Source organism: Ictidomys tridecemlineatus, chromosome 7 (genome assembly GCF_052094955.1).
Source record: "Ictidomys tridecemlineatus isolate mIctTri1 chromosome 7, mIctTri1.hap1, whole genome shotgun sequence".
Taxonomy (NCBI): Eukaryota; Metazoa; Chordata; class Mammalia; order Rodentia; family Sciuridae; genus Ictidomys; species Ictidomys tridecemlineatus.
In genome coordinates, this window is record NC_135483.1 from 9,588,584 (window position 1) to 9,605,943 (window position 17,360).

At 48.8% G+C, this 17,360-nt stretch overlaps 1 protein-coding gene across 1 annotated transcript in view; it reads left to right on the forward strand.

The window, feature by feature from the left end:
- Kcnq3 (potassium voltage-gated channel subfamily Q member 3) overlaps positions 1 to 17,360 on the forward strand; it is a 305,641-nt gene that overhangs the window by 263,338 nt on the left and 24,943 nt on the right. Inside the window, exons 4-8 of the mRNA XM_005316145.5 lie at positions 2,552 to 2,724; positions 6,758 to 6,913; positions 9,906 to 10,016; positions 11,914 to 12,009; positions 13,352 to 13,446. Of these exons, the coding sequence (XP_005316202.2) occupies positions 2,552 to 2,724; positions 6,758 to 6,913; positions 9,906 to 10,016; positions 11,914 to 12,009; positions 13,352 to 13,446 (631 nt within the window). The remainder of the gene's footprint in view (positions 1 to 2,551; positions 2,725 to 6,757; positions 6,914 to 9,905; positions 10,017 to 11,913; positions 12,010 to 13,351; positions 13,447 to 17,360) is intronic.

Sequence of the window (17,360 nt, forward strand, 5' to 3'; positions counted from 1 at the left end):
GAGATTGTGGATGGGAAAGAGCACCTGCAAGTGTGCCTGGGTTGTGGAGAAGCTGAAAGCTGAGCGTGAGTGTGGTACCACCATTGGCATCTCCCTGTGGAAACTGAAGAGCATCTAGGTAACTGTCATTGATACCCCAGGACACGCAGCCCATCAAAGACCAGGCTGCAGGCACATCTTGGGCTGACAGTGCTGTCCAGGTTGTTGCTGCTGGAGTAGGTAAATTTGAAGCTCGAATCTCCAAGAGTGGGCTGACCTGTGATGGAGCTCTTCTGGCTTACATACCAGATGAGAAAGAACTAACTGTTGGTGTTAACAAAATGGTTTCCAATAGCCACCTGCAGCCAGAAGAGAGATGAGGAAATTGTTAAGGAAGTCACACCTACCTTAAGAAACAGGCTACAACCTGACACACAGTGGCACTCATGCCCATTTCTGGTTGGAATGGTGATGTCTTCCTGGAGCACAGTGAACAGATGGAAAGCCACCCATAAAGGTGGCAAAGCCAGTAGAACCTCACTGGGGGGAAGCTCTGGATTACATCCACCAGCAGCAACTCATCCAACTGAGGAGCCCTTGCCCCCACCCTCCAGCATGTCTACAAGGTTGGTGGGATTAGCACTGTCCCAGGGGCCCGGGCAGAGACTGGTGTTCTCAAACCCAGCATGGTAGTTCCCTTGCTCCTATCAGTGTCACAACTGAAATAAAGTGTGTTGAATGACCATGAAGCTTTGAGGGAAGCTCCTCCTGGATGGGTTTCAGCGTCAAGTACGTGTCTGTCACACATTTGTCATGGCAATGTTGCTGGTGATAGCAAAGATGACCCACCAGTGGAAGCAGCTGTCTTCACTGCCCAGATGATTATCCCAAGCCATCCGGGACACATCAGCACTGGCTGTGCCCTGCCCTGGGCTGCCAGACAACCCACTGCTTGCAAGTTTGCTGAGCTGAAAGAGAAGGTTGGTCACTGTTCTGGAAAGAAGCTGGAAGATGGTCCTAAATTCTTAAAATCTCAGAATGACACCATCAATAAGCTCATGCATGTTGAGAGTGTCTCTGATTATCCTCTTATAAGTTATGTTTGCTGTTCTAATCACAAGGCAGCTGCTGAAGTGGCATCAGAGAAGGCTACCTACCGGAAGTGGCGATGTCACCAAGTCTGCCCAGAAAGCTCAGAAGTTCAAATATCTTCAGCACCTCAGGCTTTATCAGAGGTCCCAGAACTGTGTGTCTCAGTTGGTCATTTAAGCTTCAGAGTAGAAGATAGGTTAAAACAACACAAAAATTTCAAAGGAAAGGAGGATATTTGCAGACTATTGGGGTTTTGTGTATGTGTGGCAGTTTTAAGGTATTAGTTTTTTAAAATCAGTACTTGTAAGAGAAAACAACTTGACGAAACATCTGTCACAGAATTTTGAGACCCATTAAACTTATCACCAAGCTTACTGGGGAAAAGTACCTTTTGGAAAGGCTGAGCTTCATTTGTATAGTTAAAATCCCACAGTGCATGTTAGTGTACTAAAGACCCTGAGAATCCTTCAGTAACAACTCGACTTCCAAAGAGTCTTTCCCAAATGTACTTGACCATGAGGCCCCCTTAGCTTGCCAACCCTTTGCAGGATGGTAGGGAGATTGTTGGTGGGAGTGTTGGGTGTCCCTGAAGGGAACAGAGAGGGATCAGGCCCCTGTCTTTTGTGCTGGACTGTCTGATTCCAGGAGCTAGGGGCCTTTTTACAAGTGCTTCGTCCCCTTGGCCCACCTCTAATTCCAGCAAGGCATGTGGTGGACATTTCCATGATACAAACATCTGCCCCCTGGGTGGGCCTCAATTTCCACAATATACCCTGAAACACCGGGAGATCAGTGGACTAATGCGGCTCAGAAGTGCGCAGGTGCTGACAAATCCCCGGGGGTTGACCCTTCACCAGCAGGGACAGAGTCAAAGGACTAACGTGCCAGCTTCCCACTGTCCAGATGGATGAAGTTGCAAGGTGCTCTTCCTACAGCTCCAAGGACCCAGCAGGGACCCTGATAGTACCCCTCACTTGTACATTTCTCCTTCCCCCATCTCCCTCTCCTGTCACTAAGGCTTCCTGGGATCAGGAAGATTACTTGCATCCAAGTTCCTGTCTCAGGGATATTTTGGGGGAGCAGTGGCTGAGCTTCAGGCTTCACCTCAGTAGCCTGAGTGTCCCTGATCCCCTCTTCTCCCCAGTTCACCTGAGAGTGAGTCTCAATTGCCACCCTGCAGGCTTTGGTAAATCACCGCTCCAGGATCTAGAACAGTGTTGCGGGCCTGTTTCCAATCCCGACTCAACTAGTCTAGCAGTGCGGCCTTGGGCTGGCTCATGCACAGGGCATCTGCTTGATCATGCATCACAGAATACTATTTTCCATGTGTGCTTGAAGGCCAGACTGAATGCAGCAGCTCTGAGCCCAGCCCTGCGGGGCACATGTGCATCTGCCCCAGCAGGCAGCATCAGGAGATGGCTGTGCCTTTACCCCACCTTCCTTCCCTATTCTCTGCCACTCTCGCTGTCCTCTTCCCTAGACATCTTCGTGCTGATTGCCTCTGTGCCGGTGGTTGCTGTGGGAAACCAGGGAAATGTCCTGGCCACCTCCCTGCGAAGCCTGCGCTTCCTGCAGATCCTGCGCATGCTGCGGATGGACCGAAGGGGTGGCACCTGGAAGCTCCTGGGCTCGGCCATCTGCGCCCACAGCAAAGTAAGTGCCAGAGAGAAGCCACAGGATTCCATGGGCTTCTCAACCACCTCTGCCTTTCCATGACTTCCTCTCCCTTATAGTGTTCTCAGGGTTAGGTCCTTCTGCCACCATGGATGATGATGACCGGGAGCACGAGGGATATGTGCAGATGTGGTCCAGAGAAGCAGAGAGACCTGGGCTTAGCTCTCAGCTCCTCCATTGGCTTCATGACTCACCCCCTTTGGCCTTCCGTTTCCTCATTTCTAATGCTTGTGCTCCAGACGTTCGAGAAGGAGACATGAACTCACACAGGGCAGATGTGGTGGGAGGGAAAAGTCGGAAGTCACACAGGCTGGTCTGGAAACCAACTCTACCTGTGGGACTTGGGGGATGTTTTTGTAACCACTTTAGGTCTTGGGTCCTGCATTTATAAAGTAGGAATGATAATTCCCCATATGGTTGATGTGAGGATGACGTGAATCAACAGGAGGAGCATTTACAACATACCCAGCCAGAGAAGTCATGCAGCTTCTCTCACTACATAAAGCCCAAAGCACAGTGCCCAGAACACAGTGTCGGACATGGACTAGCCGCCCCAGGAGCCTGGCTCTCTCGTTCCCCCATTTCACCAATGAGGAAGCAGATGCAGAAAAAAGAAGCAACTTGCTCAAGATCACACAGTGGGACACAATCCCAGACAGTGCCTTTCCTGAGCCATATCCAAGAATTGACTGCTGTCTCTGGTGAGCTCACATCTCTATGAGAGGCCAGAAAATGGGAGGGGTGGACTCAGTGTGGTCTCCTTCCAGAGTGCCATGTGCCTAAGCTTCCAAGCTGCTCAGGCTTGGAAGCCAAGCAATTCTCTGGCTTCATGGCAATCCCTGGGTGTTCTTCCTATCGTTAACCCAAGCCCCAGAACCACTCTGCTTTAATCTGGCTGCTGAGCTGACCCTGGAGGAATGAGAGAAAGCCTCTGTCTCAGCTAGTGCAGGAGAGAGCAGAGGGAGGGACCCTAGGACACGCATTCTTTAAGGACATAAATTCAAAGCCTCCTCTTTCACTGAGTCTTTTGTGCCAACCATAGTGGGCACCCCTTTCCAAGGGACCCTACAATCTCCCAGTCAGTAATCACATGCAGATAAATCACATGAACCCAAATCCCTGTCTTAGGTTGTGTTTCTGGGAAACTGGTCCTGAGGCAGTGAACCTGGGCAATTCAATACTAAAGGAACTCAGAGCTTTTCTTACATCACCATGATCAAGCTGCCTCCAACTTCAAGACTCCACAACACATACCTCCTGGGTCCTACATCTCAGATATGCACCCAGATACACTGGGGCATGGTTTCCCATGAGATGGCATCTTATAGTAGACCAAATACAAGCTTAGAGCAAATACAACTGGGTCCCTTGTTGAATGAAGCATCATTATTGAACACACAACTGTTTGCACTGCGTTAAATTAAAATGTAAAACACGGGACTCTCCACCTTATAACACCATTTCTTGCCATAAGTGTTTTTTATTCCCTGTCTGTGCCACCTCTGTCCATAAGAGTTGGTGAGGTGACAGTTTTCTTTACAGATTTTTCTGTCTTCCTCCTGACCTGCCAGTTTATCTTTCTCAGAGGACATGTTCACTCCACCCTCCTGGGCTCAGTCATAACCTAGTACCCATGGGGCCCATTTGATTGACAGTTCTGGTGGAAAATGGTGATAAAAATTTCTGGCTTGGGGTCCTGGCCCTGCTTTCCTTAAGACTAGGATAGATGCCCAGCGTCTGCTGACTATTTACCGTGTGATTACCAGCAACCTTGGATGTTTGTGATGATTCCTGAAGAAGGTGAGCCCACCCTGAAGCCAGACTCCTCCTCTAAAGCAGGATCTCCTTCCCGGGGCAGGCAAAGGCTCTGGAGTGGAGCTGCCTGCTCACAAACCTTGGTTTACCAAGCTCTTCCCATGCCCCAAAGTGTGTGTTGTGAGTACTGGTGAAGGCCTGGGCTGTCAGAGCAGAGAGGAAGCTCTTTCTAAGGGGACAAGAACATGCCAATCTTGTTTCCTCATCCATCCGTTAGCTCTGGGCTTGACTCCTCTGGATGCTCAGAGATGAAAGGTGGGAGGACTATGTTCCACAGGTCAAAACCTTTAAAGGTGATGCTCTCACTAGTTAGGATAGGCCAGGACGTGTTCCCAGAACAAATAAGTCCTGAGGTCACTGTTGTCCAGCAAAAGACACCTACATCTTGTTTTTTCAGTGTCTGCCATACATTGGGTAGATCTGATCTATGGTGAGAATGAAGCCTTGAGAAACTGAGGCGGGGGGAAAGGTCTGGTGCATTCTGCATAATGATTAATAATAATAAGATAATTAATAATAATAAGAAGAAGAAGAAGGGACTTGCCCCCTTCAATTCCCCACATTGGCTGGACACCAGTCCTTACTCCCAGCCTGACTGCAGGGAGCCTCGGCACGTGGAAGGAATGGTTCTGCCACAAAGCTGCTGGCAAAAATTGTGTCAAGTCAGGATTGCCTCAAATAGTGTTGTAAACGGGTGCAAAGCACAGAATGGGGACCCATTTCACTCCTCATTGGCAGCCATTGTACCATCTCTTAATAATCCTGCACCTCCAGCTTATCTGAGCCCCCGTGAGCAGACAGCTGTTTCTTCAGTCAGGCGCAGATGAAACTTCTGACTTGCATTTGGGAGCCAGGGAGTAAGAAAACACATAAACACCAGAACTGCATTCTACAAGGCAAGAGGCCACGTTCAGACAGCTCCCAAGGAGGCAGCGTCCACCTAACCCCTACCTTCTAGAACTCTCATCAGAAGTTCACTGCTGGGCTGTCCCCCATCGCCTCTTGCTCTCGGCTGAGCTCAGGAGGTGCAGTGAGCAGTGAGGCTCCAGATAGCGTGCCGCACATCAGAGATGCAGGCTGCTGAGGGCACAGTGGAGGGGGAAGGAGCTCCAGCTGGGGGAGCAAGCCTCCCAGAACATTTCATGATGGAGGTGACATGAGTTGAAGATGATGTGAGGCTTGTCATTTGGCCCCACCTCCAGGGTGGGGGTGGGGAGGTCAGGCAGAAGAAGGCAGCTGACGTGGGAGGACATCAAGAGGGTGACTTGCCCTGACTCAGCAGAAGTAGGCTTCCCTCCAGACTGCATTTGCCAGTCACTTTGGCCTTCCTCCCATCCAGCCTCCCATGTTAAGCCTTGGCCTTGGGATGGGATGAGAGAAATAAAGGAGGCTGAAGCTGGAGGAGCACTCAGGACGGTCTCCAGTGCGGTGCTGGTCTCCGCCACCTCTCTGTGCTGTTTTCTCTGTCACTCAACATTTCCCTTTAAACCAATTGACTCCTTGTCTCCTTCCCTATTTACCTGGTCTGTCATGTGACAAGAACCATGATGCCAGGCCTGGGGACCCTCGTGGGTCACGAGTTTATATATTATTTATGCTCATTTTTCATATGTTCTAAATCAATGCAGAACCATTTCACATAAAATCCACTTGTCTGAATTTACCAGTGGCACACATGTCACTTTCAGGGTCCCTATAGTCCAGTATCTTCAATTTAAAAGTGAGAATTCTAAAGTTAGGCAGTGGGGGATATTTGCCCAGGGTCACCTGGTAACTGGGTGGCAGGTCTGTTCAGAGGGCTGTCCACTGTGCCACACTAGCTCTTCCTGGCCACAGATTTCCTCACGGTATTGAGATTTCTGCCGGTTTTGTCAGTCCTGCATGGAATTCAGTCCTGAGCCTTCTCTCTGAGGGAGTGGCCAGTCCGTCCTGACCTCTCGCTGTCTCATGAGCTCTGAGACCAAGGTGACTATGATCAGAAGTCGTCCTCTCCTACTGGAACCACATACCCATTCCCTTAATGAACGATGGGAATGATGTCCATACTCCCGATCTCCTTCTACAGTGGTGGGAGGTGAAGGTCGGAGCAGGTGAATGAGTGGGAGCTGACAAATCCAGAACTCCAGTGTGTCTGGCCCAAATGTCCATCCAAGGACTTTCTAACGGCTACTTCCCTGGCCCGTGGTGACTGTCGCAGGAACTCATCACCGCCTGGTACATCGGCTTCCTGACCCTCATCCTGTCCTCCTTTCTGGTCTACCTGGTGGAGAAGGATGTGCCCGAGGTGGACGCGCAAGGAGAGGAGATGAAGGAGGAGTTTGAGACCTATGCGGACGCCCTCTGGTGGGGTCTGGTGAGTGGCCTCCTTCAAGACCAGCCCTTGGGGATTGACTGTAGAGGCAGAGAGACCGAGGGCATGGCCTTGGCGCCACGGTTAGGCAGCTGCGCGCTGCGGAGGGAGGTGAGAGCCGGCCCCTCCACCTGTCGCCAGCCACACTCCTGCCCTTGGAGACGACTTCCCTGCAGTGTTCATAAGAAGCCGGGGTGGTGTGCAGACCCTCGTGGGTCACACTCTAGGGACACTGGGGGGCTCACTCCTCCTTACAGCAGCCTGAAGGACATGCCAGGCCTGGGGACCCTCGTGGGTCACGTCTCTAAGTAGGCCCCGAGTTCCCTTCTCCTCAGAGCAGCCTGGGGGAGACGCCATTGTCTGGAGCCTCCTGGTTCACGTCTCTAGGGACTCCCGGGGCTCCCTTCTCCTCAGAGCGGCCTGAGGGAGACGCCTGGTGTGGGGACCCTCGTGGGTCGTGTCTCTAGGGACGCCCGGGGCTCCCTTCTCCTCAGAGCGGCCTGAGGGAGACGCCTGGTGTGGGGACCCTGGGTCGTGTCTCCAGGGACTCCCGGGGCTCCCTTCTCCTCAGAGCGGCCTGAGGGAGACGCCTGGTGTGGGGACCCTCGTGGGTCACATCTCTAAGAAGGCCCGGGGCTCCCTTCTCCTCAGAGCGGCCTGGGGCAGACGCCAGCACGGAGACCCTTCTGGGTCCTCGGAGCCGAGAGCAGCTCCTGCGCGGGGCTGGCCAAAGGGGGCGTGGTCAGCAAGGGGCGGGGCCTCGCTGCCATCTTTAGTGCCGCCTCCCGGAGAGTGAGGAGCTGGCTTCCCCCTCAGGACCCGCCCGGGAGAGGCCCAGTCCTGGGAGTGTTGGGGCACTCCACAGGGAGGGGCAGAGCTCCCTTCTCAGAGCAGATTGAGAGAGACACCCAGGGTGGGGACCCTCGTGGGTCGTGCCTCCAGGGACTCCCGGGTTCCCTTCTCCTCACAGCGGCCTCAGCGGACTCTTGGCTTAGGGCCCGAGTCGTGTCTCTAGGGACGCCCTGGGATTCCTTCTCCTCAGCCGCCTGAGAGAGACGCCTGGCGTGGGGACCCCCGTGGGCCATGTCTCTAGGGATGCCCAGGGGGCTCCTCCTTAGAGCAGCCCGAGGGAGACGCCTGGCGTGGGGACCCCCGTGGGCCATGTTTCTAGGGATTCCCGGGGCTCCCTTCTCTTCAGAGTGGCCTGGGGGAGATGCCAGTGTGGGGACCCTCCTGGGTCACATCTCTAGGGACACTCGGGGTTCCCTTCTCAGAGCAGCCCGAGGGAGAAGATCCCCTGGCATGACGACCTCCTGAGTCATGGCTCTAGGGAGGCTGGGGTTTCCCTTGCAGAGCAGCCTGAGGGAGATGCCATGCTTGGGGACCCTTGGGGTCCTGTCTCCAGTGAAGGGTTCCCTTCTCCTCAGAGCAACCTGAGGGAGGTGTTTCACTTAGGGACCCTCCTCGGCTGTTTCTCTAATGAAGCCTGGAGTCCCCTTCTCAGAGCAGCCTGGGGGAGATGCCTAGCTTGAGGACCCACCTGGGTCACATCTCTGGGGACACTCAGAGCTCCCTTTTCCTCAAAGCAACCTGAGGGAGAAGCCCAGCTTGGGAACCCTCATGGGTCACATCTCTAGGGACACCTGGAGTTCCTTTCTCAGAGGAGCTTCAGGCAGATGCCTTTCTTAGGGACCCTTGTGGGTCATGTCTCTAGGGATGCCTGGAGTTCTCTTCTCCTCAGAGTAGCCTGGGGGGATGCCTGGCTTGGGGACCTTCATGGGTCATGTTTCTATAAGAAGCCAGGGTGCATGACAGTCTGACCACACGGCCACCTGGGACCTCACCTTATGAGTCTCAGGTTGGTGGTTTTAGCCAGGCCAGGCATGTGCAAACAGACACATGGCAGATACACACAAGAGCACCCAGACCTGAAGACACGCCTGGAGATGCACAGCCCCATGCCACCAAGATATTAGAGCTGGCATTTATCGAAGTCCTGTTTCAGATTTTCACTCCAGGTAGATTGCATTTACTAATGAACTTTAAGCTTAAACTCCTATTATTAACTCCTTTTGAAAAAATGGGGAGATTGAGGCATAAAAAGATTAAGTGACTAATTTAAGGTCCCTCAGCCACTAGAGAGTTGAACTTGAAATCATATGAGGCATTGGACTCCAGCAGCCATGTGTTGCCTGCTCTGTATCCTTCTCCACCTGCAGATACATGTCCATGCATTCATATAAACACACCTGGAATATACCACACATGAAGAACAGACACATGTACACGTATACACACTGAGTGCAAATATACTCACAAATACAGATCACTTACGTGGCTTTGTATAAACTCACACATTCACAGATCCGTAGGCCCCTCAGTATCCACAGGGGACCGGTTCCAAACTCCCCGACCCCCTTGAGCATATTAAAATCTACAGAGGCTTAATACTGTGATATAAAATGGTATAGGATATACATACAACCTTTACACATTTTCCTGTGTATTTAAATCACATCTAGATGACTTACAACATCTCATACAATGTCAATATTGAGTAAATAGCTATTAGTATTTCTTATTTGTCTTATTTTATGCTGTATTGTTATTTTTATTGTTTTATTTTCCAAACATTATTGATCTACAGTTGTTGAATCCAAGGATGTGGAATTGTGGATACAGAGGGCCACCTGTATATGTAGAATACACACACACACACACACATACACACACACACACATACACACACACACACACACACACTTGTTTGAAATTATTGAAATATCTGCTGACTGCTTGATAGGAAAGCCCTACCTTCAAAACAGGGTGTGGTCTCAAGACTTTCATATAAGTTACTCAGTACTGGTGCCTTTTCTTGCATGGGAACTTTGTTATAAATGGGAGTGGGCAGAGCTGGGACTTGGGCAGAGCTCAGCTCGCATGTCACTGCTTTCCCCTTCCCAGGGAGCCCATGTCTGAACTCCTCTCTCTTCAGATCACACTGGCCACTATTGGCTATGGAGACAAAACTCCCAAGACGTGGGAAGGCCGTCTGATTGCTGCCACCTTTTCCTTAATTGGTGTCTCCTTCTTTGCCCTTCCAGCGGTAAGTATCTTGGACTTGGGATAGGAGGACCACTCACTGTCTGGTCCCAGCTCAAATCCCAGCTCAGTTCTCAACCTTTTGCACCCGAAATTCCAAGCATGGTTGTCCACTCCCCTTCCATAGCCCGTGCCACTTCCCTTTGCCAGGAGTGAGTGATCCCTCCAAACATCCACTCCTCTTCCAAGACCCAGTTTCAATGCTGCCTTCTTGGCTGGGCTAGCTGGTTCCTCTTAGGGCATACCTCCATGCTAGGCTTGCACATTTCCACACCTGTCTCCCTAGAGGATGGTGATGCCTGGGGGCTGACATTCTGTCTTTCAAACCTGTATCCCAGAGCCTCGCACTGGGGAGGTTTTTCATGCATGTGAACTCCCTTCCTATGCTAGACAGCTTTTCATTGCTGTAGTCAAAATACTGGACAAGGACACCTTCAATGGGGACAGGTTATTTTGGTTCATGGTTTCAGAGGTTTAGTCCATAGTGGGCCAACTTCATTCCTCTGGGCCCAAGATGGGGCAGAACATCATGGTGGAAGGGTGTGTGTTGGGGAGTGGGGACATTGCTCTCTCAAGAAGCAGAGAGAGAGAGAGTAAAAGGAGAAGGAACCACAGGGAAGATGCACCCTTCCTGGGCACACCCCACTGACCCACCTCCTTCAGCCACATCCCACCTGCCTTTAGTTACCACCCAGGCAGACTGTCCAAACAAGGACGAACTGATTAAATCACAGCTTTTATAATCTGATCATTTCACATCTGATATTCCTGCATTAACACAGGAGCTTTAGGGGTTACCTCATATCCAAGCCATAACACTTCCTTATATAAAAATCCATTCCCCTCAAGAGGAAGTCTTGGTAGGTGATAGAATAACATCTCCAATCCCACATCCAGTGTGTAACAATTAAAATCAATGGCACGTATTGAACTTTCTATGTGGCCTACATAATGCCAAATGCTTTACCTATATCAACTCACTTGATCTTCATGACAACACTAGGAGTTTGATGCTGTATTCATCTCCAATTTCCAGATGACAAAAGTAAGGCTTAATTAGGATATTAATATTCCTGGGTTGTGGAGACAAGAATCCCAAACCTGGCCAGTTTTGAAGCCCAGCTCTTAATCATGAAGCTTGGAAAGAACTTTCTCAGATAACAATCTCTTGGTGGCCCCCTTCACCCTCCATTCTTTTGGTGGTGAAGTTCTTCTCCATTACCCGGTTCTTTCTCCCACTTTGCCTATTTTTTCCTAGGCTGTTTGACCTTGAGTATCTGACCTTCCTGCATCTTAGTCTTCTTCTGGGTGACTCAGGCAAAGCAGAGCAGGGAACTTAGGTGCATGGCACCTAAGCTCTCTTTTATTTTGAAATGTATATGATTCTATCCACTAAATCCACATGCACATCTGACCTGGAAGTCAAAACAGATCACAGTTCTGAGAAATTAAGGCTACAGTACATGTCTCTAGGGACAATTCAAGCAGCTAGAATATTTTAAAAATTCCACTAGCATTTCCTGGGTCTCCAATCTGTGCCAGACCCTTTTCTAGGCAGTTCCTATATGTTATCTCACTTTTGTCTTAACACAATCATCAGGTGGGTACTGTGACCCAAATACCCTGTGGAAGAAACTGAGATGCAGGACAGATAAGAGGCTTGACCAGGTCTCATAGCTGGACAGCGGCAGTGAGTATAGAAGCCAGGCCCTCCTAACCTCTGACCTTAATCAAGCTCCCAGCTCTCTCAAGGGGAAGAATGGTGTCTTTCCCCCTTCTCCACTTCATGCTATGATATCATTGTGGAGTCATTAAGCCCTACAATACCTGCTACCTTGGCAGTAGGCCTGGGATACCAGGAGAGTCTTGGGGCCTGACTATGGGCCCTACTCTTTCTGCAGGGCATCCTGGGGTCAGGGTTGGCCCTCAAGGTACAGGAGCAGCACCGTCAGAAGCACTTTGAGAAAAGGAGGAAGCCAGCTGCTGAGCTCATCCAGGTCTGTCTACCTGAGAATAAACTGGAATGGTGACCCAGAACATACACTGTGTGTGTGTGTGTGTGTGTGTGTGTGTGTGTGAGAGAGAGAGAGAGAGAGAGAGAGAGAGAGAGAGAGAGAGAGAGAGAGAGAGCACACAGACATGCAGCCACACATACACACAGGAGTGGGCCTGCTTGCATATGCTCGCTGTGGGTGGCTATGGGCATTGCCATGGTTATCCATTTGACCTGTCTATACTTGTTCTGAAGGTGACAGACTAGTACCTCCTATCCAAATTCTAAACCAACCTTGAAATAGATGCGGGACTCTTTTGAAACTATCAGCCATTTTACTGACAATGTTGGAGTAGAAAATTTGGCTTAGACCTCTGAGCCCACTAGGCCTGCTTCTTATTCCAGGTTTCACCTTGGGACCCAAAAGGAAGAGTCAATAGCCTATAGTCAAGTACTTAGCCAGTGAACCACAAGGACTGTGGGCTCTCACATCTGCCAAAGAGAGAGAGGGCCCATAAGCCAAGAGAGAAAGTGATTCCTTACATGTGCAAACTATTGAGCCACTGCACCTGTGTATCCCAGCCAGGGCATTCATGGAGCAGTGGATGCTGGACCCCTGCCCGCTTATCACCAGCAATCCCCTCACCAGAGGCTGGGCTTGGGAGAGGCGTTAGCAGTAGTTAGAAAGGCAAAAGCCCTCCTCTTAGACTTCAGGAGGAGTCCTGCTTCATGCTGACGTGGGCTGTGGGAAGAGTGGCAGTGCAGTGAGAAGGACAAAGAGGTGTCCCAGCTGTGGCCATCTAAGTGCTCAGGACCTGGCTGCCCACTTTGAATTTGTGCCTGGTTGTAGTGGTTGTCTCTGTGGGTCTCTGGGGCTGACCCAGCATGGTACATGATGGCATCCTACAGGCTGTAGTTCTGAGGTGGGTCCCAACCTCCAAGTCCGGTGCATTATCCCTGAAACCCCAAGCCATCAGAGCATCCCAGGGGCAAACCTCATGCCCCAGGCTCTCTGCCTTGCACCTTGAAGTGACCACAAAAGACAGTTTGTTTTCCTATCTATTTGATTGAGAAGATTCCTGGAACCTTCTGGAAATAGTAGTTCCTCTTTATTCCCATTCATCTCTCTCCATACCCCTACCCACCAAGACACCATTACAACTCTGAGAAAGTCAAGGAAGTTTTTTTTCCTAGAGGGGTTATAGAAAGCTGAGAACCTCAGTTTCTCTGAAGGTCAGTTCTATGCAAATTCAAACCTAAGGGCTTTGTAGTGTCATAATGTAGTGGGACTGTGTGTAACGGTTTCAGTGATACTTTCATTCCTGCCCCTCTGTTCTGCTCCCCAGGCTGCCTGGAGGTATTATGCTACCAACCCAAACAGGATCGACCTTGTGGCAACGTGGAGATTTTATGAATCAGTCGTCTCTTTTCCATTCTTCAGGCAAGTGACCACTTATCTGAGTGCTTAGGCCATGGTTGACTATCCCTCCAGTGGTCTATTTGTGTTATGGCCTCTACCGTTTCCTGGAGGACATCTGCTAGGGCAAGGGGGCTTCCCATCATGGGCTGCACATTAGCATCAACTGGGAGCAGGACACACTTAGGGTATTAAAATCAGAATCTTCAGGACTATGTTTGGGCATCCATGTTTCCAAAAGCTCCCCAGGTGACTCCAGTATGCCGCCAGAGGTTAGCAGCTAGACAGTGTGAAGTGGCTGATAGGGAAAGTTCCTATCTATGTATGAGCAGAGGACAGGATTGAGAAAGTGGAAGCCTGCACCCACAGCTGCCTTAGCAATGCTGGGTGTCCTCCTTAGAATGCACACCACCCTGGGCTGTGGAAAAGGGAAGGTGAAAGAGGACAAAAGAGTCCTCTGGAAATTCAATGATGCTGTTTTGTGTTCTCAAGGTTGAAAAGAAGAAAAAATAGACTTTTCCCATGGCCAGCATGTAGGAAGAGGGAAATTACTGTGCATTGATGTCCACTGTGTTCCAGGTTTCCAAGTGCTAATTTGACTTAATCCTCATGGGTACCCTAGGAGATAAGTCGGGGATTCTCAAACGTCAAGGTGTATTAGAGTGGAGGAGCATTTTGGAAATGCAGACCCAGCTTCAGTGATACTGATGGAGGACTAGGGGAAAACCACATGGAACAGGAACCTAGGAGATCCACACATGGCCACATGCATATGCACATAGTGCACACCTGGAGACGGGCTGAGTGTCAGCAAGATCTACTTGCAGATAAGCCAGCTGAGGCTCTGAACTTCAGACACTGACTAATGTTAAAACCTAGAGGTTTCCAAAGCCCATGGCCTTTTATCTCCCTGGGCTTCTGAAGGAGACTGCTCCTTCCCACATTTCAGGTACTGGAGTTCTGAGCTCATGCCTTGAAGTCTGTGGGTAGAAAGTTGACTCCTAGAACCCTTGACTTGGAAGGAAACCTAGATGGATAGTGAGCTTGTTCCTGGAGTTTATTGTTATAAAATACAGAAAATTATGGCACTGGAAAGAGACACGTGGCACTTGGAGATGCAGGAGAGTAGGTTCAGCAAAATCTTTCCCAAAGGCTGAGCACAGCCCTTTGTTTTTGGTTATCTTTTATATTGTACAATCTTCTGGATTTCAAGAGTTTCTCATGCAAGTAGCCTTGATTTCCTTTCCCTCTTTCCAGGCAGCTCTGGTTCTGGCCACAGCTGCTGAGCAAGCATGATTACAGAAGCAGAAACAAGTGGGTTGCAGTTATTAACAGAGATAAAAAGAAAAATCTTAGGAAGGATTTGCCACTTCATTAAGACACTCTCAAACATGTTTTCCCCACGGGTCTGACATTTTAGGGCCATAGTATAAGCCAGTAGTGGACGAGTGACTCCCTCAGTGGCCAGTCTCTGAAGGCTGCTTCAGTTTATCTTTCTACTCTCAACACCAGACTGTGGTCAAGATTTAAGAAAAGACAAGGAATTTGGGTTCTATTGACTCATTTCCCTGCATAGAACCTTTCAGTGAGTAAACATGACAAAAAGATGAAAATGAAAATCGAAAACTTTACATGAACTTCAGATCTTGCAAGACCAGACCCTGCTAACTTCTCCCCTGCAATCCTGTCATGTCTCTCTTCCTCAAGAGATTCTGGGGGCATGAGCACTTTTCCACTCAGGGCATCCAATCCACCAATATATTTGAGTGCTATGTGCTAAGCACTGGGCCAGACCAGGGAGGGTCCTCAATGACTTGCAAGTGAATCTAATTTTAATACTGAAGGCAACAAGAAGCCCTAGGAGCCAGAAAATGACACCATCTGATCTGTTTCAGAAAGAAGACAGAGGGTGATTCCACAGGCTCAAGATTGAAGGAGATCAGCTAGCAAATGACTGTGGGGCTCAGGGTCAGGGCAATGAGGGCCCAAGGTAAAAGCAGTAAGAAGGGAGAGGAGAGGAAGGATCTGAAAAAGAATAAGCAAGAGGGACCAATGCCTGCGGAAGGGTTGGGGAGGTGAGAGGTACCTTCAGTATGAGTCTTCAGGGAATCATGATGTGCTTGGGCTTACTCACTGGGTTCCCTGACTTGTTCTTAGACTTAGTCACTCAGAATATAACCTATACAGTTCCTTTTGTTTCTGAAATTCTATTATTCCTGTAATCTTAATTTAGAGCTTAGGTAGCATAAATCAGGCTCCCTAGAACAGACAGGTGGCTGACTTCCTCCTAAGTGTGACCTTGAACTCAAAAACAAGAACCTGTGCAACCACATTGGGTGCAGAACCAAGAGGATTTTCATTTTCTATGCATCCCAAGGCCTTGGCAATGGTCTCTTTCTTTGGGATTAATTTATTATAAATAAGGCTTTGTCCTAGCTGTCAGAGATTTGGAGGACTACATTGTGCTGCAGACAGCTGCTGTGATATGGGAATAGCTTTTAAACTAAGAGAGAACATTTCTTTTTTCTCTCAAGGACGAAAGTATAGAGTCACTAGAGAAATTCACTAACAAGGCAGTCCCTTGGGGAAACAATGTCCCTGAGTTTCAGCCTACTTCATGTTAATGGCAAGAAGTAGCTGACAATACACTGACATGTCCTCACCTACCTCCTGGAGGATTCTTTTGCCATATGCTTAATTTTTTAAATAACAATTTTATTGAGATACATTTCACAGTCCATAAGAGGATTTCACCTACCACAAAAGGTATCCTGTTAAAGTAGACAATGTGGTAGCTTTCAGTATATTAGTGATGTTAGGCACTGACCACCACTATATAACTCCAGAAAATTTTCCTTACCCCAGAAAGAAACTCTATATCCATTATCAGTTATTCCTTGTTCCTTCTTTCTTCCCAACACTGAAACCACTAATCTGCTTCTGTCTCTCTTCTGCCTATTCTGAACATTTCATGTAGTAACAAAATCATATTATACATTGCCTTTTGTGTATGTTTTCTTTCACTAACATGGTGGCTTCAGGTTCCATCCATGCTGCAGTGCTTATCAGAACTTTGTTCCTTACTGTGGGTTGAATAATATCCAGTGACATACATCACATTATGCTTACCCATTCATCACTTGACAGAATCCAGTGTTGTTTCTAGATTTCAGATAATAGGAGGACCACAGCTGTGAATATTCAGATCCATGTCATTTTATGGTCACCTTTTCAATTACTTTGAGTATGTACTTGTGAGTAGAAATGGTAGCTCTATGTTTAACTTCTTATGGAACTGCTAGACTATTTTCCACAGTGGTTAGACCATTTTACTTTCTTGACAAAGGTTTTGAAGAATGAAATTGTGTAGCCCATCCATTTTCTGCTCAGTGTAGTCCTTTATCAATTTGCAGATACGTGTTTGGGTCTAGCCATGATGGGCAATGGAGTTACATTTTTAGTTTTCTTTTATTACCACTTATAATTACAAACTTGTTGTTTTTGAATTACAGAGGACATCAGAGAGTTTCACATGTTCTATAGCAGTACTACCCAATATGGTAGCCATTAGCCGTATGTGGCTGTTGAGCATTAGACTATTCTTAGTGCAATGAGGAATTTAATTTTTAATTTATTTAACTTTAATGTAAAAAGCCATGTGTGACCAGCATGGCCCTGAAATTGTTAGATAACAACTGAAATGGAGATGTGGAGACTCAGGCTCAGGAAGTAGAAGTTACTTGACCAAGAACAGCTAGTTTACTGTGGAAACCGGACTTGTTCCTTCTGTGACCAGTCAAGACTATCAGAGTACTTAGAAATGGAGAAGGGGAGCCACAGACAGCGTGGCCAAACATTGAACCTGACTTTATACATACTATCTTATTTTACATTTAGAATGTTTTAAAAGGTAAGTAGAAGGAGTAACTCTATTTTTA